Source organism: Nannobrachium achirus, assembly GCF_963921795.1.
Source record: "Nannobrachium achirus genome assembly, chromosome: 22".
NCBI classification, from domain to species: domain Eukaryota; kingdom Metazoa; phylum Chordata; class Actinopteri; order Myctophiformes; family Myctophidae; genus Nannobrachium; species Nannobrachium achirus.
The window spans coordinates 17,191,546-17,216,807 of NC_137829.1; the positions used below are offsets into that span (position 1 = coordinate 17,191,546).

The 25,262-nt window shown below is 43.1% G+C and overlaps 1 protein-coding gene across 1 annotated transcript in view; it reads right to left on the bottom strand.

Annotated features, from left to right (window-relative positions):
• The window catches only part of tmeff2a (transmembrane protein with EGF-like and two follistatin-like domains 2a), a gene marked incomplete at both ends in the record, with an annotated part of 198,677 nt that overhangs the window by 73,767 nt on the left and 99,648 nt on the right, over window positions 1-25,262 (bottom strand). Inside the window, one exon of the mRNA XM_080752724.1 lies at window positions 19,056-19,185. Coding sequence (XP_080608850.1) covers window positions 19,056-19,185 — 130 coding nt within the window. The remainder of the gene's footprint in view (window positions 1-19,055; window positions 19,186-25,262) is intronic.

The window sequence follows — 25,262 nt, forward strand, 5'->3', positions numbered from 1 at the left end:
CGCCGCCAGGTAACCCGAGTGGCTGTGGCACGGTGCGATCGCCTAGGAGTCGCCCTGGGGGGCGAAGAGGACTCACTGATCCTTATATCGTTGCTGTCAGGCAGAAACCTCTCATCACCATATTATTATTATTTTCTTTTTATCCCACAATTGCGCTGCTCTCCCTCTTCCGACCTGGGGAGGGCCCCGAACTAAGCTCATGCTTCCTTCAGTGCATGAGGAGTGAGCAAGCCGCTTCTTATTACCTAACAGGGGGGGGGGGGGGGGGGCGCTTCCCTGGTAGGACGTAGCACGTGGAAGGAACACGTTATTCCAACCAGTTCCTCCCTAATTGTAGGCAAATCTGTTTAACTTAATCCACTGTCATCACTTACTATGGTTAGGTTTGCTGTCAATGGACTGTGTGCATCATAAAACTGACAGATTCAGTGGTCTCAGAATCGTGTATATTTTGTGTGAGAAGAGAGTGAGAAAAAAAATCCACATCGATGAATTGAGTGTTTGGATAAAGAGTTCCTTGTTTTACACTGAACAGAACCCCGGCCGGCAAGCCTTGTTCACAGTCAGGAACCATGCTAGTTTCATTGACCTTGGCAAAGGGTCAGCATCTCGATGCGTCTTGATGCTCTGTGTTTCATCAAAGGGCCTCCGCCAGTTCCTGGGATGAAGCCGGGAGGAGAGTTTTAGCGGAGGATCGATGGAAAAACCTTTAACTTTAGCATCTGATTCCTGTGAGAGCGCACAGGCGTTTGTGGTGAGGAAAGGTGGGCAAAAAAAAGGTGATTTATACCTGACTGCGTGCGGGTGTCGAGCGCCGGAATGAGGCAATTTACAAGCTCACAACGCAGCGCTTTGCGACACGTTGTGAGCTTGTAGATTGACTAATTCCGGCATGTGACACACGTAAGCGACTTAAGTATAGCTCAGGCTTCAGGAGGCAGAATGAGATATTGTGGAAGGGAGCACAATGTCCTAACTAAAGCCAGAAGGATTGAAAGAATACAACGCTCCGCTGCTGGCTGGGTTGCTGTTGCTTTTAATTATCAGAAGAATACAATCGATGAATCAATTGGTCAAAGGGTGAAGAATGGAGTGGGTAAGAGGTAAAGAAGCATGCAAGGGTAAGAAACAGAAACCGCTGCAGCTACATTCACTGAAACGCTGTTGTTCAAGAACCTCCGCAGCTCTGGCCTCAACTCGTGAGTGCATTTTGTTGCTAGGGCAGAGGTTCAGGGTTCAACTTTACTTGTCAGCAAACACCAATTACAGAGTAAAAGCCACGTGAAATGTCATTGTGCGTCTCCAGGGGCGGCTATTTGCTCTACGCAGACTACGCAACTGCGTAGAGCCCCAAGGCAGTGGGGGCCCCCTGCTGGGCTCATTTTTCTGAGCATTTAGAAAAAAAAAGTAAGTCTCTAGCCCATTCCTGTCAAAAGTTATGATTTTTTAAAGAATTGACCAACTTCTCACTGGAGTCAATAGGTTTCACACAGAGATCAAACTTCCTTCGCCAAACAGGAAGTGCCCTTCACCAAACAGGAAGTGCCTCTATATCTCATGAACCGTTTGTCGTACAGACTCGGGGCTGGTATCATATGACTTGATTAAGAGTCCTTAACTTTAATTGCCGCTTCCTTCGCCAAAACAGGAAGTGCCCTTCGCCAAACAGGAAGTGCCTCTATATCTCATGAACCGTTTGTCATACAGACTTGTGGCTGGTGTCATATGACTTCATTAAGAGTCCTTCATCTTAATTGGTTTAACTTAGTCCCGTCCCCTCTTCTGATTGGCTGTTGCCCCTTGTGACGTGGGTAGAGCTGCGAGGGCCCGGTCATTGCTGCTTGCAGCTTTAATTTTATCTAAATTTTGAAAAATAATAATTAAAAAGGAATTGTAAAAATATAATTTTAAAGTATTATTATTCACTGATATTCCCTTATTGTTATTAAAATAATTATTGTCCTGCATCAAATATGTCCTGTATAAAAAAATATACATATAGGCCTACTCTATATACCTTTGATTACCTTGCTTACCTTACTGTACTAATTAATCAAATAGATCCAAAATGATTGTGGTTAGGTATTTAAAACCAACCATAATGACAACAAATAGGCTTCCTCTGCCTCTGCTCTTCATTGTCTTGTCAAGTTCATTGTCTTGTTATGCTAAATCATCACTTTTTCAGAATAGGTATTGAGTTGGAGGGTGGCATTTTTAATTCCTGCACTTCGCACACGCGCATACTGTGTTTTCACGCATACCTATTTTTCACGCGCGCTCATGGGGGGGCCTCTTTTACTACCTTTGTGGGGAGCCCCCAGTTTATAAAAACCGCCCCTGTGCGTCTCGAGAGTTCAGACGTTGTGTAATTGTGATCAAAACAGAAACTGCATGAATAGAAATCTTTAAAATCCATACTACAGCAGCCTACACGGCTCAGGTGCAAACCGACGCATTGTCTTAGGTCTGTTTACAGGAGAGGAGAGGAGAGGAGAGGAGAGGAGAGGAGAGGAGAGGAGAAAGGTGAGGAGAAAGGTGAGGAGAATAAAAGTTATTAACCTCACTGTGCTTCGCAGACCTGAGGCATTGCACACACAAATACACACACACAAAAAAAAACACGCACCGCCGCTTGCCTGCTGCCAGTACTATAATAGAAAGTTGGAGGTGGAAGGCTGCTTTTAGAAAGAGCCTAAATAATGCTTGAAAGGATCTTTGTGCGTGGGTATGTGTATGTGTGGTCTAGTGCACGGCTGACAGACTCTCAGCCTGGGTGCACGCACGCACGCACACGCACGCACGCGCACGCACACACGCACACACACACAGAGGCACGCACAGACACACGCACGCACGCACGCACGCACGCACGCACGCACGCACACACGCACACACACACAGAGGCACGCACAGACACACGCACGCACGCACGCACGCACGCACGCACAGACCGCACGCACGCACGCACAGACGCACGCACGCACGCACACACACACAAATAGCTCCATCGGAGTGCATCAGACCTGGCTGTAAATGTGATGTCCACGTTTTTAATGGGCTACCACCGCTTTCTCTCTCTCTCTCTCTCTCTCTCTCTCTCTCTCTCATTGTCATTCCAGAGGGACCCCCCTGTCCCCGGCTCCCCGGCCCTGGCTGGCTGGTGACAGTGACGGGTCACCCAGGACTATAATGACTCCATTCTGGTTGTGTTCCTGCTGGGTGCATCCCAGTGTGGTGCACCCAACAGGAACACATCACTGCCACACACAGAGCAGAGCTCCATGCAGGAAGCCACTATGCAGGATCCTTCACACTCAAAACAAATGCATGTATGTACATAATGGAGACCCCCCAACCCTGTAATATTAACTCTACTACTGCCTACTTAAGGATTGTTATGGTCTGTTCCCTGCCATCAAACTACCTTACCTTTGTGATTTTATAGAAAAATATCCATCCATTATTTCCAATCGCGATCTCGAAAAAAAAAAAAGAAAAAAATTCAGACAAACGAGCGCGGCATTACAAAGTCAGAGGCTGTAGCGTGAGTCTCGTTTGCACCCGTTGTAGACATAGAATTAGAGAAAGTGGATCCAGGGCTGAGAAAACAAACAGAAAGGTGATCCTGCCGCCATTGTTGTTTACGTGTGCTCAAGATCCCCCCCCCCCCCCCCCCCCACATGTGCACATTGTATTGTGAGCTGGAACTCAAGACAAACCCAGGCTTCAAGGTTAATGCTTTGAATCGTGGGCGCTCTAGCCATGGCCACGTGTCGCGGGATCTCAGGCCCGTTTCTGCAGGCTCAGGAAGTAGAGCGGCCGCATGGGAGTCACAAGGTCCCCGGTTCGATCCCTGACCCCCCCCCCCCCCCCCCCCGTTACTGTTGAAGCGTCCTTGAGCAAGATACCGAAATCCTCAACTGCCTTGCATGGTTTCCTCCACCATCAGTGTGAATGTATGTTAATGAGTGAATGTAATGAATGTATGTTAATGAGTGAATGTAATGAATGTATGTTAATGAGTGAATGTAATGAATGTATGTTAATGAGTGAATGTAATGAATGTGTGTGAATGGGTGAATGTAATGAATGTGTGTGTTTGAATGGGTGAATGTAATGCACAATCTATGTAAAGCGCCATGGATAAAGACGCTATATAAATGCACCATTTACCATATTGATTAAACCTTTTCACAAAAGTTTTGTTTTGACCCAAAACACATCACGTACCCTACCTCTAACTCTGTCTTCAGCAGACTGCAACCACGGTATGAAGAACTCAGCTTCAACTTCCCCTTGACCTACTTTTAAACTCCCCAAATTCCAGTTTAGAACTGAAGCCAAGCGGTTCGGTTCACTGGCGGTAGCAGGACCCACCGGTCAAGGGCGTTGTGTTAAGCCCCCCCTCCCTCAGACTAACAGTCTAAACCAATATATTATCTGCTTAGAAGTCAGGCAGGATTCACTACCTCTGGAAGCTCTCTTAGAAGACCCACTCTCTCCAAACACACTGCTGCAGTTTGATGCCAGGTTGTTAGATAGACAGACAGAGGTTCAATATCTCTTTATTATGTGCCGTATATCTCCAGGCTTAACGTAATGCTAACTCTGCGGATAGTTCGAGCGGCACGATAACACACAAAGTGCATGCAAAGACGAGACGTGGCGTGACCGAGCGCGGCGCGAACCATACGAACGGGGCGGCGCAAATGGTTGCTTCGGTATCTTCGCCCCCCAGTTGGAAAAATCCAAGTGAAACGGCCTTCGCTTCCCCCATCGCATCCTGACAGCCAATCGGCGTTGATATAGTCTTGGAAGATTTGCCTCGATACGTGGGCTTTTTGAGACCTAAGTAACCTCCTCCATATTTGCCTCTGGTTACCCATACTTGTGCAACTTCCTGCTACTCAGATTCTGAGCTGGGCTGAACTTCCGGCCCAGAGATATAATGGTTTCTACCCAGAAGTTCTTCTCGCCCCCCTAGTGGCGAAAGAAAAAAAATCAGATTAGCGTTTATATTGTCCGGAGACACGGAAATGTTTTGGGTGTTTGGTTTTGGGACGATTGAAGCGACTAGAAACACATAAATAGCTTCAGGTTTGAACGCACTTTGCTGTCAACGTTCTGCTCTGTCCTTCCACACACAGTCCTGTTGTCAGTGTTGCCATGGCTGATTACTATAAGTATTTGGGCTTGTGTTTCTGTAAAGTTGCTTGTACTGTAAATATTGGTACGTAGTTGCGGATTGCGATTTTTTTGGGGGGGGGGCTTGTTAATTTGGGCTTGCTTCCTAAATGTTTATTTCTTTTAAAGATTTATTTTGGTGCTTTTTGTGCCTTTATTCGCAATGCGCTGTGAGCTTGTAGATCGTCTATTTTCAATTAGCAGATGGTCTTGTTTTCATAGAACCGCTTGCTTATTTCTCCCACAAAATCACTGCCTGCATGTTGTCCTTGTGGAGCAATACCCGCATTGTACCATAAGTGCTTTGTCATTTCTATGTCACTGTGCCAATGTCACCATACCTGCACTCACTACCACCCAGCACCTGCACCTCTACCCATGCTGTCTACACCAGGGGTCTTCAAGAGGGGGTCCGGGACCCTAGGGGGACCTCAGCGTTACTACAGGGGGCCCTCCAAAACTGAGTGATATAGAACCTTTCCCCCCCTTTTTATATTAACCACTTGAACTCTAGTGTCCACTGTCCATATTCGGAGAACTTTTGCCAAAAATAGCAGATCTACAAGCTCACAACGCCTCGATCAGCTATTTTCGGCAAAGAGGTCTGGTGTACAATAGAGGGGAAAAAGAGCAGACTAAGTACAGAATGAAAGTTCAAGTTTATTAAGTATTGACGGTTCAAGTGGTTAAATATCTGAAAACACTGATGATTGTGCTGTCAAATAATGCAAAGATATGGAATCTATGAAAAGGTTGTGGGGGTTCCTGCTTCATCTCTCTCTCAACTAAGGGGTCCTTGGCCTAAGAATGTTGAAGACCCCTGGTCTATGCAGACTGAAAGGAGCCCTCCTGTAACCTTACTGTCTACGGCAGTGGTTCTCAAACTTTTTTGTCTGCGGTACCCCCTTAAGGCCCATTCCCACTGGGCCAGATAACAGATATCTGGAGATATTTCTCCAGATATTTTTCCATGCAAAGTGGATGGTAGATACAGATAAAAAAAAAGTCTACCACAGATATTTGCCACAGATACTTTTATCTGTGGCAAATATTTTTTTTATCTGTATCTACCTATCTATGTTCAAAAAAAACAAAAAACAGCATAATGTCAAATAACATTGCTTTCTAATCAATAACAGTTGTACTAGTCAAGTTGTTGATGTAATTTGGTTTAACAATTTACAGATGAGCAGGTTCACGCCAAGTATGTAAATGTTTTATCATTAACAATAACAGTAAAATACATACAGTGCTCTCATTTACTTTTTCTCAAGTACCCCCCCTGCAGTAACCCCGTGTACCCCTAGGGGTGAGAAACCTGGTCTACGGTGACTGAAAGGAGCGAGCGTTCGACACCAGTCCCCTGATCTCTCTCTCTCTCTCTCTCTCTCTCTCTCTCTCTCTCTCTCTCTCTCTCTCTCTCTCTCTCTCCGCTGAAGCAGTCCGCTCAGCCATCTGCCTGCTGCCATGTGTGACTGCTGACTGAGCCAGGCCCACCAAACTGTGATTAAACGTGTCATCAACATTTTTTTACACAATTCCATTAAAAACGTTGCACGCACACCTTTTATCCAGCATATCTATTCAAGTGTATGGTACTTTATTACAATGTGTGAGTTACTTTAACTTTACTTGAGTGTTTCCATCTTTCGATACTTTAAACTTCTATCCACTACATCTCAGAGGCAACATATTGTACTTTTGACTCCACTACAATTGTGCGAAAACTTTTGTTACTGTAGATTTTGATTATTTCTAATTATATAGTGGTGAAGCTACTGTACTTCTACTTAAGTATCGTCGTTGTCGGGTGAAAACCTTGTATGTCCAAAACCGTTCGTTTTGCATTTTCCATTTTAAAAATTATTTAAACTAGTGAGCTGATCTAGAAGCACACAACGCTTCACACCACGAGGTGTTGTGTGCTTGTAGATCTGCTGTTTTCAATACTTTTGTGCGACGGCCTTGTACGATGAAGCAGGGCTTTACTTTGCGAAAGAACATACAAATTTGAAACTTGGAGATACAAGGTTTTCACCCGACAACGACGGTATGTCTCTGTCGGGGAGCGTGTCGATATTGCGACATAACATTTGTTTGACGGCCCATTACTTCTATGCTAACCTGCTGACGCAGGTGAATGCTAACCTGGTGAATGTTAACCACTATGCCTAAACCTAACCTCAGTAAAACTATGCCTAAACCTAACCCTAAAACCTAACCCTAACCCTCACACTTAATCGAACTAATGATTCTAAATCTCCCCCCAAAATAAGATCTGTCGATCTTCTACTTTTGATGCTTTTGTGTGACTCTGCAGTATGATCAAGTATGGCATTAATTTACGAAAAAACACAAAATGTAAAAAAATATGGAGATTGGAGATAAGAGCAATTCTACTTCTACTAAAATCGGAGTACTTTTTCCACTTCTGCCTTTCCTCCCATGGACCATTCAGGTACCAGTTGTTCTTCAGTCCCTGGAGTTTGGTGAAAAACGCCGCGCTAGCGCCTAGCCTCGCCTTAGCGTAGCGCTGTCCTCTGGGGGACATCAGGCCCTTGCTCATTCTGTTCCGCACCGCTAGCTTAATGTCTAACAGTCTTTCAAACGCACAGCAGGGCCCACAGAGTAGACCACAGCACGCACAGCGCTTCCTCAAAACCCTTTTCCCGAATCACGAGCCTACACTTGAAAATCTTGTAAAAGCGTTTGTCTTGAATGTCCGTGTGCATTCACGACTTTCCTGTTCTTTTTACCTTAACATAACCATTGGATCCTATTGTTTAGTATTACAATGCCATTGGCTAAGATATTTGCATATGAATACCCCCCACAGAGGCTGACATTCACACAACTTCAAGATCTCTGGAGTCCAGAATCTGGACGAACAACATCTCACTTTGTGAGCATGTAGATTTGCTATTTTCACAATAGAACCGTGTTATACGAAATGTAATGCCTCAACTCTTAGTGCTCATCAGGGTGGGGGGGTCCCCAGTTCCAATATGATTATTTTGGGGGTCGCGGCCTGAAAAGGTTGAGACCCACTGGTCTAATAGTTTGTTGGAACACACAGAGCCGTGCTAATGGCCCAGCGCTCTCACACTGAGTCTGTTATCAACGCCTTCATCAGTAGCTCCTTATCGTGTCTGTCAGGGTGGAAACCTCATCCTGTCCAAAACTGGTACTTTTCAGCATCCAAAAAACAAAAAACATAGCAATGTAGCAGATCGACAAGCTGGAAACGCTGCGGACGTGCTCCTTTTGATGCTTTTGTGTGACGCTGTAGCGTGATCAATAAGGTATTCATTTACAAAAAACAAAAACACAAACATTTAAAATATGGAGATAAGAGGTTTCTGCCCGACAGCAACGTTATCTGTGGATACCCCTAAGGGTGAGGAAAAAAATGAAAAAGAAGAAGAAATCAACACAGATGTGCAAATTTGCTCCTTTTATCTTTACAGATGCCAGATTGTAAAAGTCAATATTGGCCTTGTGGGAGAACAAAACACATTCTGACTCACCCATTTAGGCCTAGAATTATTTAACGCATCAACTATTGAAAAATAGCAGATATACAAGCTCACAGCACGGCACCGAGTGCCGCGCTGCAAGCTTGTATATCTGCTATTTTTGAAAAATCGGAAATATTTGAATATATATATTTTTAAAAGCAACATTTGTAACTCAAATATTTTGCTTCTGGGGGGTCCCTGGAACAACATGTTTTGAGATGGGTGTCCACGGCCAAATGCATGCAATTTTGGGGGTCCTTGACATGAAAACGTTTGAGAACCACTGATTTAGAAGACATTTATAGAATCGGGTCAAAAATATTCAAAGACTAGTTTGACCCCTCACATGCTACTTAAAGCAGATTTTTTGGGGGTATTTTTTTTCTTTATAGTGTAGTGTATAGTGATGAGCCCAAACCTTTACCCCCCTATAAAATAAATTGCTCAATGCTGACAGGTGGTCAGCAGGTGGATTCATGACTGTATGTATATATACAATATTTTAGGCCAATAAAAAAAAAAAAAACTATATACCAAATTTCAGACCCCACCTCAGGGGCAGCTGGACTATAAATGGACTCAATTAAAAATAACTCTTAACCATTATGAATGAACCCTAGCTGGCGTAGTATATGGCCCGATTCTGCGGTGAACAAACATGCAGCGAAAATAGCCCATAACACAAGCTTTGAGCTTGTAGATCGGTTATTTTCGGGAGTGAAAACAGGAGGGGGGAGGGCGTTCTTTCATCCATTTCTTTCCTCTGTTTTATCGGATTAAAATCCTGTCAGCTTTGCCTCGGTGGCACTGCGTGGCATGAAGGTGGCACCTCTGCGGGTCCCCCGTTCACCCGTTTGTTTGGACCGGTGTCAGAGCCTTTTGGCTGCGCCTGTTCCCCAGCATGCCTTATGGGAGAACAGGCCTATGGCGTCTGTCAGAGCCAGTTTACCGGGGCATACCTCCACAAGGAGCCTCCTGGGTCGGCGCACGTGAAGTGCAAGCAGAGGATCCTTCCAATGTCTTGCTTAAAACTTATTGTAGAAATACTCTGTCACAGGTAAAGGTCCTTTATTCCAAATGTCATTGAGTTACAAAAGTCCTGGCATTGACAAATACAGATCCATCTAAAAAAAATAGAATATTGTGTAAAAAAAAAAAAGCATTGCAGATGCCCTAGCACCCCAACTCATAACTGACTGTGGAAACTTCTCACTGGACTGCACAAGCAACTCTGACTTCAGAAGGTTGACATTTATCTATTATAAATCCTTGTTTTGAGTGGTCTTGAAATATGGACTTTTGATATTCATGAGCTGTATGCCATAAACATTTAAAATGTTAACAAAAAAGGTTTGGAATAATTCACTGAATGTGCAATGTATCTAGAATATATTAACATTTCAAGACTTTTACATAATATATATATATATATATATATATATATATTTTTTTTAGATGGATCTGTACTTAAACAACCAGCTAAAGCAAAACACTCAGGTTTGTACACACCTGCATAATGGTGCTATGTTTTTGAAAGAACATGTACACACCTGCAAATGATACTAATGTTCAAATATCACCTGCTTTCGTAAGTTAACACGCTACTTGATCATATTACAGAGGTGACAAACAAGAAGCATCAAAAGTTCAAAACGCGGCACAAAGCGGCGCGTTTTTGCAATCTTTAAAAATTTGAACCCAAACTGTTTTGGACATGTGAGGTTTCCACCCGACAGAGACGGTTCTAATAGACACGGCCGCTGGGGATTCTAAATCAAAGGCCACATCAACCATTCTGTGAGTGTGGAGACATCTCCCATCCCAGACATCATGTCCCCCAGGCCAGCGTGTTTGTGGCGTGACTCGCCAGGCACATCTGTGGGGGAACGTACACACACACAGGGAACAAGCAGCGTGGCAACGTTGTGGCATCATAAATCCATCCATCCATTACACCAGGGTTCCCCGATTAGTTTTCACCAAGGGCCGAATTATGTCTTGGGTACCAAGCTGAGGGCCACAACATTGCAGGGGGCGACGGTGGCGTTCCCGCTACTCCAGTGACAGTTCAGATATCGTCGTTGTCGGGTGTTCGTTGTTCGTTTTGCATTTATCATTTAAAATCACACCCGTGTGAACTGAGCGGTGGTCGTGGGGGGGGGGGGGGGGGGGGGGGGGGGGAGAGAGGGGTGCCTGTGGGGGGGGGGGAGGGAGGGGTGCCTGTGTGTGTGGGGGGGGGTGGTGTGGGGGGGTGTGGGGGGGGGAGGGGTGCCTGTGGGGGGGGGGGGGGGGGTGCCTGTGTGTGTGGGGTGGGGGTGTGTGTGTGTGTGTGTGTGTGTGTGTGTGTATTGCAGTTGATGCTCAGGGCAGGCTAGACTCAACAGCACCTCTCTGGTCACCCAGGGTACTGAGGCTACATACACCAGAGGCTACAGACAGACAGACAGACAGACAGACAGACAGACACACAGACACGGATACACACACGGCCACGCTATGGAGACGGTGTGACCACCGCTCAAAAAATTATTTAAACTAGAGAAAACAGCCGATCTACAAGCACACAACGCCTCGCGGTGCTTGTAGATCTGCTGTTTTCACTACTTTTGTGCAACGGCCTCGTATGATGAAGCAGGGCTTTACTTTGCGAAAGAACGTACAACTTTTGAGATAGGAGGTTTCCATCCGACAATGACGATATACTAGTGTTGTTGCTGCTCTTATACCAACATTATTAATGGGGTTGGTGGGGGCCAGACAGTAGCCCCCCGCGGGCCGCAAATGGCCCGCGGGCCGCCTATTGGGGAACCCTGCATTACACTGTGTAGTCTAGGGATGGGATTCTGGACCAATGAAACGGTGGAGAGGGTAGACAGAGAGAGAGAGAGAGAGAGAGAGAGAGAGAGAGAGAGAGAGAGAGAGAGTGTGAGAGAGAGAGAGAGAGAGAGAGAGAGAGAGAGAGAGAGAGAGAGAGTGAGAGAGAGAGAGAGAGAGAGAGAGAGAGAGAGAGAGAGAGAGAGAGAGAGAGAGAGCTTGTGTTGCTACATCTATTGTCACGGCTATCTCCTAATGCGGCGCCCGTTGTAAATCATTTTGGGCAAAGGCTGTCCATTACAACGTCAAGAATGTAACATTTACATTTTAATGTAAAAATGATAAATGGTGCATTTATATCGCGCCTTTATCCATAAGGCTTTACAATGTGCATTACATGCACCCATTCACACACAGGCGGCGGAGGGAACGGTGCAAGCCAAGGCACCGAGCTGCTCATCGGGAGCGTTTACAGTAGTAGGAGGTTCAGTCTCTCTTTGCTCAAGGACACTTCGGCACTGTCTCTATAACACAGAGGGGGGGCGGGGGATCGAACTGGGAACCTTTCCCGCACAACCTCCTGAGCTATCGTACTGACGTCGTACAGTGATGTTTCTTTTTTCAATAGCATATCTACAAGCTCACATTGTGAGAGCATTAATACTTCAACTTCAAAGTACAGTAGCACCCATTTAGAACGTTAGTCATTTTCAATTAGATATAATATTTATGATAAGATTCCTGGTAAAAGTGACTTAAGCAGCACTTACCAGTCAATTATAGTTGTATCCAGTCATAACGCATAATAAATATATTAATTAGGTAACATAATGTATTACATAAGAACGAGTCAGCAAATGCTACAGATTGCATAAAAAAAAAAAAAACGATTTAAAGAATATTGGTCTGATTTGTCCATTTTCAGTTTCAATTACATTGAATAACGTGGAAATCTGAACAGGAAAAGCTGTTACTTTTCAGTATTCCAGTTTAAAAACAGCTAAAGCAGCAGATCTACAAGCCCCGAACGCGATAGATTTGGGTCTGCTGTCGCTGTGGGCCAGCGCTGCATGGAAGCAGACGTGTGCACGTACGAAGGTCTGTGCGCGTAGGCGCGTGCACCTACTAGGTGTGCACACGCACGACACCGTTTGACACCGTTATGAAAAGGCATTACCCTTTTAACTTTATTGTTTCCGACGCAATAATTCAATCTGCTTAAAACTCATTTCCTGCCGGAGATAAAGCGGGCGCACGCAGTCTATAATCCTCAGTGTTTAATTTTAGCCGTTTGGAGCTCTGAGTGCACCAGTGTAACCAAATGGACCCCGTTCAGGCACTCTCACAGCTGAAGCTGCAATCCGGAGGTTATTTAAGTTGTTTAAACCACTGGTTCCCAAACACTGGGTCGGGACCCATTTGTGGGTCGTGGACACATTTTTGTGGGTCCCCTTGTTTCCTACAATTTGTTCTTAATTATTATTATTTCAAAACATTTTCAATAAACGTTCGCCAAAAAGCAAATTCTTTTCATCAATTAAAAATGAAATTCAATGATTTCTTTCGGTAATTCCATGAAGAAATCAAAGAAAAATCTCAGAAATTCCATGAATTAGAACAGAAATGTTGATAGCTGATCTACAAGCTCACAACATGGTGTGAAGCAACACGTGACCTTATTGATCTGCTGTTTTCACTAGTTTGGGTCCCGGGAAAACATCTTATCTCTTTTTTGGGTCTCGACCTGAAGGATTTGGGAATGACTGGTTTAAACCATTGGTTCTCAAAGTGGGATTCGGGGACCCCCGGGGGTCCTTGACTGTGTACCAGGGGGTCTCCAGCGAAATGTGTTAATATTGCGTCACAATCATTTTAACCATATTTTATATACATTCAAACATAGCAGATAGACAAGCTCATAGCGTCACTTTGTGCCATGCTGTGAACTTGTAGATCTTATGTCATACAAAAGATATGTGAAATGTGTGCAAATCTTTGAAATAGTCGGTATACTCTTTTTAAAAGAACATTTTTGGACATTTTGATCTGCAGCCAAATACTGTACATATCATTTATTTTGAAAATAGCAGATCTACATGCTCACAACGCCTCATGTAGTTCGGCTATTTTCACAATTTCTGCCTCTAATATTTGACAATTTGGCTAATGTTTAATTTTGGGGGTTCTTAGCAATATGAAAAGGTTTGAGAAGCGCTGATGTAAACCAATGTGTGGAAGAAGAACACCCCTCCCCCACCTGCTCAACATGTGGTCGGGGGGAACCCGCCGTGTCCCCAGGGGCATCGCTGTAGAGATCGTGACTAATTTGATTGAAGGACACGTTGTCCTGAGGTGACAGAAGGAAATGGAGTAGAAGGAAGTAAGAAAGAACGATCCCTACTTCACCCCGAGTATCTGGTATACGACTGTAAAAGGACTGAAACTGGGGAAAGAACAAGGTCTCTTGAAATGGGTTGCATTTGACGAAGCATTTATACCAGGAAGGAAGGATCCAAGATTTAAACAATGGAATCGAAATGATGTAACAGCCATGTGCCTATTGATCGAAAAGGGTGAAATGAAGAGCTTTGAAGAATTAAAAAAACAGATACAATTTGACAAATCAAGATTTATTTATTTGAGAGATTACTATGATAAAGAAATTACAAGGATAGAAGTTGAAATTCACCCCGTAATAAAGATATTTACATGGGAATGTGGTGAAGTTATTCCCAGAGCGATTTCTAAATTGTAAAAAAGAAGGAACGATCCCAGCTCTCGCCCCCCAGGAGTTTGAAAGGGATGTTACACGATTTGGAAATCTGGTTGCATCATCACACACCACGGGAGAATTGCTGTCGGGCAGAAACCTCTTATTTCCATATTTACACGCCCTACTTGATCCCTATAATGCTATACAGCATCGCACAAAAGCATTTAAAAAAAGAAAAGCTTGAAACTCGGTGAGAAGCAACGAGTCATGAGCTTGTCGATCTGCGTATACTATTTTCTATTTTCAAATTTGAATCATCAACAGTTTTGTCCGTTGTGTTTTCTTCTCGTGAGTAAATGGTAAATGGTGCATTTATATAGCGCTTTTATCCAAGGCGCTTTACAGAGATTTACAGAGGTTTCTCTACCCCTGAGCTATGGTACATCTGAACGACACATGACACGCCTGTCACCTGTCGCTCTTGTCATGTTGCAGTCAGAAACACACAGGTTTGCAAACAGCTGCTCTCGATCATTGAGAGGCCACAAACTCTAGATAACAGTCAACCTGTGGGTCGGGACCCACAGGTTAACATGATTAACTTAATGTGCAACTCTGTTTTCTCACTCAACAGTAAACAAACCTAAAAAAATTAGCTCTTATCACTTAGAGAGAAAAGGGCCGTCTCATTCCATCTCTCTCTCTCTCTCTCTCTCTCTCTGTCTCTCTCTGTCTCTCTCTGTCTCTCTCTGTCTCTCTCTCTCTCCCGAAATGGAGTGTCACTACGCAGTCCACTATAGGGGGAGTTATTTGCTTATCCTGTAGTGCTGTCCGAATACATTGTGCATATAGTAATTAACTAATTATGCCCTATAAAGTGGACTCAGTGCAGTGTGAAAAGTACATGGTACAGCTGATGGTCACTAGCCAGACAGACCGACAGACAAACAGACAGACAGACAGACAGACAGACAGAACCGAGTAGTGTCCAGAACAGAAGTGCTTTTTTGTTTTGCCAATGAATTCGCTACAGTATAGTGCTGTGCACTCCCTATATATACTGTATATATGTGGAGTGGGGAGGGAGTAGTGAAGGAGTGAGTGATTGAATTTCCAACACGGCCATGATCACATCCTTCAGAAAAGAGTACACACATATACAGTACATACTATACTAAAAGAAAAAAACAACATCAACAAGACAGTAAGCTTTGTCGTGACTGGTCATTTTTCCGTGCACAAACAGCCGCACCGCCCAAGCCCCCAACCCCCGTATCCCCCCACCAGGGCACACAACAACAAACACACCTATGGGTTCCTGCAGTATCACTTCCACTTGGTTTAACAGGCCTTTAATGGACCTGAGCCCTGTGCTGCCTGTCAGCGCCGTGCGGAGCTGACTGAGTCAGCAGCGTTCAGCCCTGGCCAGGTTCTACAGAACACTGATTTATATGGGCCACGAGTCACGCAGTGTAAGCTCACCTTGCCATGGGACTGGGCCAGCCCGGGCGCGTCGCGTGCAACGTCGACTTATCCGGTAGGTACGGACACACACACACACACGCACGCACACACACACACACACAAACACACACACACACACACAGGGAAATCCTGAGAGTAGATTTAAGTCCCCTGGTGACACTAATATGGGTCAATTTGAGAGTAGGGAGAGTACTATACTATATAGTGTGCTTTGTTTTACAATTCAGGTTAAAAAAAACGAAAGCAGCAGCTCTCAAACTGCGGGCCGGGGCCTACCTTTGGGTCGTGTGGATATGGCACGTGGGTCCCCAAACAACTGGAAAAACACTATCTGACTTTAATGACAATGCGACAAATGAATAAATGTAGAAACAATTTCATTAATTTTTTTTCTTTAAAACCTTAAAGTATGATATACGTTAGTTCCATTGATCCAAGGCAAACACAATTGTTTGATTGATCATAAAAACAAGAGCTATCACCTTCTAATCCAGTCGCAATCGCCATGGGCGGAGGCGAACCCGGCAACGTGTACTAAGGCCAACACCTCTCACATGACCTAATATAAGCAACGTGATTGGTTAAAAACCTTAACCTGGAACACAGGCGTGAAGGACTGTGGATTTGTCGACAATAAACAATAAACAGGCTCTGGAAAATGCAGGCGGCCCACCCATCTGGTCAGTTGGCAGGACCTGAGTTGGCTCTGTACTTCGCTTTTCTGTCAACATCAAATCTCTTTACAATGTGAGATCTACAATCTCACAAGATTGTAGATCATAATTACTTGCGCGTACTGCGTTCGGCTGTGTATGTACAGTATGTCAGTGTCCTTCTTTGTTTAAGCCCATAGCCCAATAAAGGGACCAGCATTTCTGGCAACGTCATCATTAACAGCCATCGAGGGACCAGCATTCCTGGTGATGCCAGTGTGAGCGCACCTCATGGCACACTCTGCTGGTGCACAAGTAGGCCATATATGGCCTACTTGTGCACAAGGCGCAAGTTGGCACCTCGACAAAGAGCAGTTCTAGTTTTTTTATGCTGGGGTTCAAGTGGTTAATGTGAACGTTGGTGCGACGGTTCAAGCTACTTGAGGAGTCATCATCCGATGCGGTGGTTTCATTTCACTCTCCCCTCCAGCGGTTAAAGACTGCTCACTCAAAGGCTCCGGTTTAGTGCCAGACGAGCCGCTCACCCAGACAGGAACTGTGTTTTATATGGCGTGTAAAAATAGAAATCTTTTATTCGCCCTTCCTTCCCACAGTAGTGAGGCAACGTTTTATACCAAACTGGAAACACCTACACAGCTATTATCACTGCACAGTTTACACAGGCGTAGTCTTATTGTGGGCTCGTCTGAAAGACGAGACCAGTATGTTATACCATGACTTTATTGGTCAAGTTTATTTTCCTCAAAAAGATGACCGACAGTACAAAGGCAGGGCCTTTAGCCAATGAGGAGCAGCGTTCTTGGCGACATCACCACCAACAAGTGCGACCTGATATAAATAACAACAACACCCACAGGAAATCTTTGGGCTCGCTGACAGGCGAGACCAGTACTGTATGTTATACCAAAACTTTATAGGTCAAGTGAAATATGAGAAATATGGAGATATTCTATTTCATATACATAAATACATCTGTATTACATCTAAATCTGATTTGATTGGTTGAAATAGCTCTCTACCCATGTGAATAATGAGCACTACCACATGGGTCTCATCAAACATATTGTTTATATTGTTTGTTTTTATTACTGTCCGTTGTACAACACCTTGTAACATTGTTTCGAAAGGTGCTTTGTAAATAAAATGTACTTACTTACTTACTATATGGTATTATAGAGGTATAGTGTTGTTGTCGGGCAGAAACCTTGTAGGCCTACTGTAGTATCTCCATATATCAACTTGTTATGTTTTTTTTTCCTTTATTCCCCATAAACGAATGCCCTACTTCATCATACAAGAGTCTCACGCAAAGTAAAGTGAAAATAGACGATCTACGAGTTCACGCAAGCGCTGTGAGCTCGTGGATCTGTTATTTTCACCTTTTTTTATGTGATAATAAAAAAAAGGAACTGTTTTCGACCTTCGAGGTTTCCACCCCAAAGCGACAATTATGATTTGTGTGTGAACGATTCAAGGCTGGACTTTACATGTGTGAATTGCTTTTCACACAGAATCGATTTGGCTGCATAGGCCTATATACCTCAATATTCTACGCACTGGCAACATCAAAAAGTGAAACACAATTTATTTATTTATTATCCCCATACCGTATTTCTACGTTCTAATGGTGACCACTATGGATGGATGGTAATTGGTAACACAGAACTCTTGTCACCAGGCGAAAGCGTGAAATAACATAGTAGAATAGTAAATCTGGATGAGGATGGCTATATGTGTCCTGGATTTGATGGCTTATCCCATTCCAGGAAGACCTGGAATTATTTTATACTTTAGCTATTGAAAAATAGCAGATATACAAGCTCACAGCGCGCCACTGATTTAGAAGAAAGATTTAGAAGACATGTATAGAATCGGGTCAAAAATATTCAAAGACTTGCACAAAATAATGTTCACGACTTTTCAAAAAATAGCAGATCTACAAGCTTGCCGCACTGTGAGCTTGTAGATCTGCTATTTTTCAATAGTTAAAGCATAAAATAATGGTTAAAGTGGTTCAAATCTAACAAAGACGCGCTCCTATATGGTTGACTGAAGTCCCTCGGGGCTCTGTACTAGTGTCTTTTCTGTTATTGTGTCTTTTCTGAGGTGTTTTGCTTTAAAAAAAAGCAGGGGCAAGGCCACTTGGCCTTTGATGTTGTACATTTTTTAGGGCACAATGTGCCCTAAAAAATAGGCACAAAGGCCAAAGGGCAGGGCAGGAAGGCCATCAAATAAAAAAAAGCCCATTTAAATAATTCATTGAATTTAATGGTTAAGGATGTAATATGTATAGACTTTAACTGTATCTGCAGTGAATGAATAATGCTATTTACAATCTGATCCATGCTCAGCCCATCACCAATCAAAGTTGCTGGATCGGTTTAAAGATGGGGACTCAGACAAAAGACTACATGTCTACATGACAAGAAAGAGACACTGGTGTCTACATATTGACAAGACAGAGACAGAGGAGAAAGTGGTGCAGTCAGCTGGGGGCATTAAGGCCACTGTGGCCTCAGGGCATGCCATTGGTTTGAGGGGCACAAGGCCAAACTGAGGGGCAACGGCAGCCAAAAAAACAATAATTATAAAACATGTACGGTTTTGGACATACAAGGTTTCCAGCTGACACGTTCACATGTAGGCCTACAGTACAGTACGTACCTGCAGGACAGGCTCCGTCCGACACCACCAGCACCTCAGACTGCTGCTTGCAGGCGTCTCTACGCAGGAAACACTCATTCTGGTAGTTCTGATTGTTGGAGCCGCACACCGGGACATAGTCATTGTTACACTGTGGAGAGGAGAGGAGAGGAGAGGAGAGGAGAGGAGAGGAGAGGAGAGGAGAGGAGAGGAGAGGAGAGGAGAGGAGAGGAGAGGAAATAAAAAGACAAAGCAAGGTTAAGGCTGTGTCAAAAACATGCTGTTATCATGTGTTATATATTTATAAGGGAGTTTAAGCTGTGCGTGTGCGTGTGCATGTGCGTGTGCGTGCGCGTGTGTGTGCGCGTGTGTGTGTGTGTGCGTGCGTGCGTGCGTGCGTGTGTGCGTGTGCGCGTGTGTGTCCACACAGCTGCGAGTGAACAGAGAGTACAGTCAGGGGCTGAGCAGTGCCCTCTCATATACAGTATTTATATATAGAATGTGTGTGCGCGTGCATGTGTATATACAGTATATACAGTATATATAGAACGTGTGTGAGTGTGTGTGTGCGTGTGTGTGTGTGTGCGCGTGCGTGCACGTGTGCATGTGTACTGTATAAGCCTTTCTTCGCTCAAGGCTTTCCCATACATCTTACGTTTCTATTTGTTGTCGTCCTACAACATACAGTACTACAGCATGTAAAAGACCTTGGCAGATGCACCTAATAATTCAGAGACACCAACATTGTAGTTGTAATCCTTTGCTGTTCAACCCCTTTTCACATCAAGGTCCATTAAATTTATTCAGCATTTGAGCCACGGACCACCGTTTGAGTACATTTTGCTTCTCAGAACCCAAACTACAGAATATTTTGTTGTGGATGGATATAAGATTCCATGGTGTATTGTTATCTGCCATAGGAGAGATAACAGACAAAAATGTATCAAAATAACAATTCTTTAATTAAAAAGCTGGAGAGAGGGGTGTCCCTCTGTTACTGAACAAACACTCAATAGCAATGATTAATATCGGGGGGAAAAGAGCTATTTAAAGGAGTAGTTCACCCCCAAAATGACTTTTTTTCTATTGATTAGTCACGCCATGGAGACTAGAGTTCAATATTTTTTTTTTGTTTTTGTCACATTCCTAAGACAAAAATGTGATAACAATAAATTTACCCCCATTCATTCCGGATGGTGACCCGTTTCGAAACGGGTCACCATCCGGAATCAATGGTTGTAAATTTACTCGAATCAAATTTTTGTCTTAGGAATGTGACAAAAACCAAAAAATATTATTGAACTCTACTCTCCATGGCATGACTAATCAATAGAAAAAAAGTCATTTTGGGGGTGAACTACTCCTTTAACACTTCCTTTGTCAAATAACCACCTTTAATTTAAGTGAACAAATGGGGTCCATTTGGTTACATTTGTACACTTTGGGGGTTAGAAATGGGTTAAGAGACGGTGTCGGGTCAAACCCTGTGAAGTCATTTCATCTTCCTCTGCCTCGCCTTTGTGTCATTCTGCGCCGTACACCAGAGCAAATGTCATATGAATAATATCAAACAACAACAACAGCCAAACCCCAACAACTCAATTTCCGAGGGAGAAAATAGCCTTGAGCGTTCCATTCGCTTCCATCCTTTCTTTTTTTAAATTAATGAAAAAAAAAAAAAAAAAAAAAAACACATTGTGTTCGTTCAAATGATTTGACCTCTGTGTTGTGCTGCAATACGCCAGTCGTAGATTATTATAATAACAATATAAAAACAAATACAATTCATATCAAGTATTGAATTGCAAAGCAGAGCAAACGGTTTTCTAACTTGGATTTTATTTAGTTATTTTTCTTTGTGAATATAACTGACTTACTGAGGAACACATCTTTTCCTATTATTCCTTCAGATTTTATCCAAAAATCACGCAAATCAATACACAGTATTCCCACTAGGTCAAGGAACAAATGCCTTAATTAATTCTTTTCTGCCTCAAATCATGCATGTATTACATTGCCATTAAAGGCCAAAGAAGACATGGCACCCTTTTCACATTGGGCTATTATAGCACCACCAGAAGGCCACAATAACATACCTGACCTGGTGGAGACCTGTGCTCAGAAGAGCACTGCTTCTAGTTTTATTTATCTTTTTGTCTTGAGAGATTATTTTATTTTTCTTTGTGCAGGAAAAGTGCAAAAGCTCGGTTCAACCTTGAATGTGCACAACCAAAATAAGGCCTTTGTTTAGTAGCTGTGTGGAGAAAAAACGTCCCTTCGTCATTTGCTCAAACCCTAGCTCATATCTTTTGATTTCACAAAGTGCTAAAAAGCAAGTGCACATAAAACATAAAATATGTCTCTCAACATAAAATGGTGAGAAACAAAAGAACGTGGGATCAAAGCCAACATGAAGGTAGCACAATTTGGAAGGGTTGATGAAAGCTGGCTGCTTTATAGATACAGTGCAAATGTTATGTTTGCGCCTGTATTTTGCTGCTCATTTTTATCTGTGTGATACCAACCCATTGCAACATGATCACACTACTATTCAAGTTTGTTCTCCCTCCAAAATATTGCAACAGAGAGAAGACCTGTTTTCTGGGTTCTGGAGGAAATGTGTTGCAGAACTTGCAGAGACAGAGACGGGTCTCAAACAAAGTATGTGTTTGTCCAGTAATAAAGTAACTAAGTACATTTACTTAAGTACTGTACATAAGTAAACTTTTGAAGTATTTGTACTTTACTTGGGTATTTCCAATTTCCAATACTTTTACTTCTACTCCACTACATCTCGGATCCAAATATTTTACTTTTACTACACTACAATTATTTGAAAACTTTAGTACTGGTTACTTAGCAGACATACAGTAAATTATAACATTATAAAACATACATAAACCACTTAAGCCCTATTTCATACCTAGGCCAGTTAAAATATGATTATTTGGGGGGTCGCGGACTGAAAAGGTTGAGAGCCACTGCTTTAGACTATGGGGTGAAAATAATCTGGCATGGTCTGTGTTCACGTTCACTTCACCATTGGAATAAATAGACGCTCATCGATGGTCTCTTAACCACTAAAACCCTATATGGTAGACCGGAGTCCCTCAGGGCTCTATACTAGAGTGTTTTCTGTTTTCTGTTACTGTGGGGAAAGCTTTCGCTGAAATATAGACGATAGACAATCTGCCCGAATGAGATTCACTCACTGCGCAATTGATATTACTGCCAACCGTTTGACAAAGAATACTGTGGCGTTATTTAATTTAGAGTCAGACGTTTGCTTGTATTCATACACACACTAAACCAATAAATTACTGCATGCTTGTGTATTTGTCAAAGTTTTGTTATCTCTGCGTTCTGATGCACGTTAAAGCTGAAAACAAGCCCCCTGGAGAGAGGATTAAAAATTGAAATTCAAATGTCCACGACTCCTAAAGCGTGGAATGATGTTTAGCCAACACCGACTAAATTATTCAAGTACGTTCTTTATACGTTTGAATGACTTGGGAGGAAAGTGGGTAAACAAAATGTAAAAAAGACAAATAATCTATTTTGTGGTAATTCTTCTTAGGCTGTAGGCTACTGAGGAGAGGCAGGTGGCAGAGAGAGAAGTTATGCACCATAATTACACAACAGCAGATGCATAGTCTAGTATGTCTGTACATCTGTACATCTGCCAACTCCCCGGCTTACACTTTTTGTATAATATTTGCATTTACAGTTTCGATTTTTGAACGGAGAGCTGGTTCCATAAAATATCTACTCTGTAGACACGTTAGACTGAAATCTCTGTGTGAATACATTTAAATATGTTTTGGTCTTTCAAAAAATAGTAAAGCTACAATATTTAGAACTTGGTCAAAACTCGTAGCTTTACATCGTCTTTGTCGGGTGGAAACCTCATATCATGTCAAAAAGTGTTACTTTTCATGATTCAAATTCAAAAACAGCAAAAGAAGCAGATCTACAAGCTCAATCCGCGTCACTTTTGCGTCGCGTTTCGAGCTTGTGGATCTGCTACTTTTGATCCTTTTGTGTGACGCTGCAGCATGAATAATTTACAGGGGGGATTTTTTTCTCACAAAAAGTGAGAATTCAGAGATAAGAGGTTTCTGCTCTGTATTCTGACAGTAATCAGTGTTATAGAATGTTCTTCGTTCTTGAAGCTGTCAGGGGTCGAGTGCCTTGCTCAAAGGAACTGTTTGATTGTGGGAGAGCCCTTGAGAATTTCTATTTTCACAATGGAATCGTGTTATACAAAATGTTAATATTTTAGAGGCAGAAGTTGTGAAAATAGCCGATCTACATGACTTCTACATGCCTTGTGATCATGTAGATCGTTTATTTTCACAATAGATCCGTGTTATACAAAATGTAGTCTAACCTAACGCGGCACATTCTATGCTGCCTGGCGGATCTCGCCTCGAAATGACGTGGAGGGTGACATGACTCCTGCTGCCGTCCGCTTTGAGTAAATGAGGAAGTGATCCGCGGGGGAAAACGAGTGATAAATCATAGCGATTTTATAATTATAATGGATAAGCCTAAACAAACCAGTTCACATGATCAGTACTGTTAGTGCTCATCAGGGTGGGGGGGTCCCCAGTTAAAATAGGATTATTTTAACTGTGGCCTGAAAAGGTTGAGAACCACTGTATTGGAGCGATGTGAGGTTTTGACAGCAGCCGTACAGTAAGTGCCTCCCACGGAGTACAGTAGACATATCAGTTAAACAGTGCTGCACAGCCGGGGAATGTGCTCCATGAATGATTAAAGTGAACAACGGTATGGAGTCGTGTCTTCTTCCTTCATGCCGCTGGCCAACGGAACAGCCCACAAGCGCTACTGTTTACAGCAAGCCAATGGTTTACAGAGGGGGCGTGATGATGAGGCCTATTGTCTGTTTGAAGTAGGCCAACGTTTTCATTTCATTTTAAAAGCGGGAGTAGTTGAGGTAGTTTTTATTGACTTACCTATACCTATGTGTTTCAATGAGAATGGAGCGATTTTTGCAGAAATCCTCTATTGGCATGAAACCGCTCCACTCTCATTGAAATGCATTGGCGGAATGCGGAATCCACTCCAGGTATTTTGGTGTGTGTGCCCCTTACACCTCAGAGGCAAATATTGTACTTTTTACTTAATGCATCGCGATGCGACGCATTGTGAGCTTAGTAGATCTGCTATTTTCGAAAGATTGTTATATATTTTGAACTTGGTGAAATGGGACATTCAGCACAATACTTGGGTACTCCGACTCAAGTACATTTTTAATAGAGGACTTTTACTTCACAGAGTATATCTACATTTGCAGTATAGATGCTTTTACTTCAGTAAAACATGTGAGTACTTCTCCCATCACTGCACAATGCTTCAGTGCCACGAGAGCGACGGAGCGAGCCATATGGGTGGTAGATAGATGGGCAGATTCATCGACAGTGGTGGAAAAAGTACTCACAAGTAAAAGTATCAATGCTGCAATGTAGAAATACTCTGTTACAAGAAAAAGTCCAGAATTCAAAATGTACTTGAGTAAAAGTACAAAAGTCTTGGTATCAAAATGTATTTAAAGTAGAGTACCAAAAGTAGAAAATTATCATTGTGCAGAATGTATAAAAAATGTGTGAAAATAGCAGATCTATAAGCTCACAATGTGTCGCATCATGACGCAAATTTGACAACATTGGCCAAATCATTTGGAAGTATACAGAACCTTGTACAGATCCATAATTGTCTACTTTGGATCCATTTGTACACTCTCACAGTTCCGGCTGCCTTAATGGTCTGTTCAGTTCCTTTTTTCTTTTTTTTTTGCTACACTCTTAAATGTGCATTCAGGATTTTTTGACTGTGTTGGAAGCCAGAGAGAAAAGGGCCATGCGATAATGAGGTGATATGGCTCCGAATCAAAAGGCAAAGACACAGAACAGTTTTTTTTTAAGGACAAGGAAGGAGAGCGAGGGTGCGAGGGGCAGAAAGGAGAAGAGAAATTGGGATGAGAGGTTTAGAAGTCAGCAAAAAGAAGGAAAAAAAAGATAGGAGAAAGACGGGGGTTATGAAAGCAGAGTGGAGCGGCGAAAGAGGAGCAGATAGCTAGGCCTCCAGAGAAAGATCCCAGCGCCACGATAAACACGGAGCGTGGGCGATGCAGAGGCAGCCCGCACAAGGCCAAAGAACAAAAACAGGAAAGGGGCTTGGTGAAAGAGAAGAAAAACAAGTAGA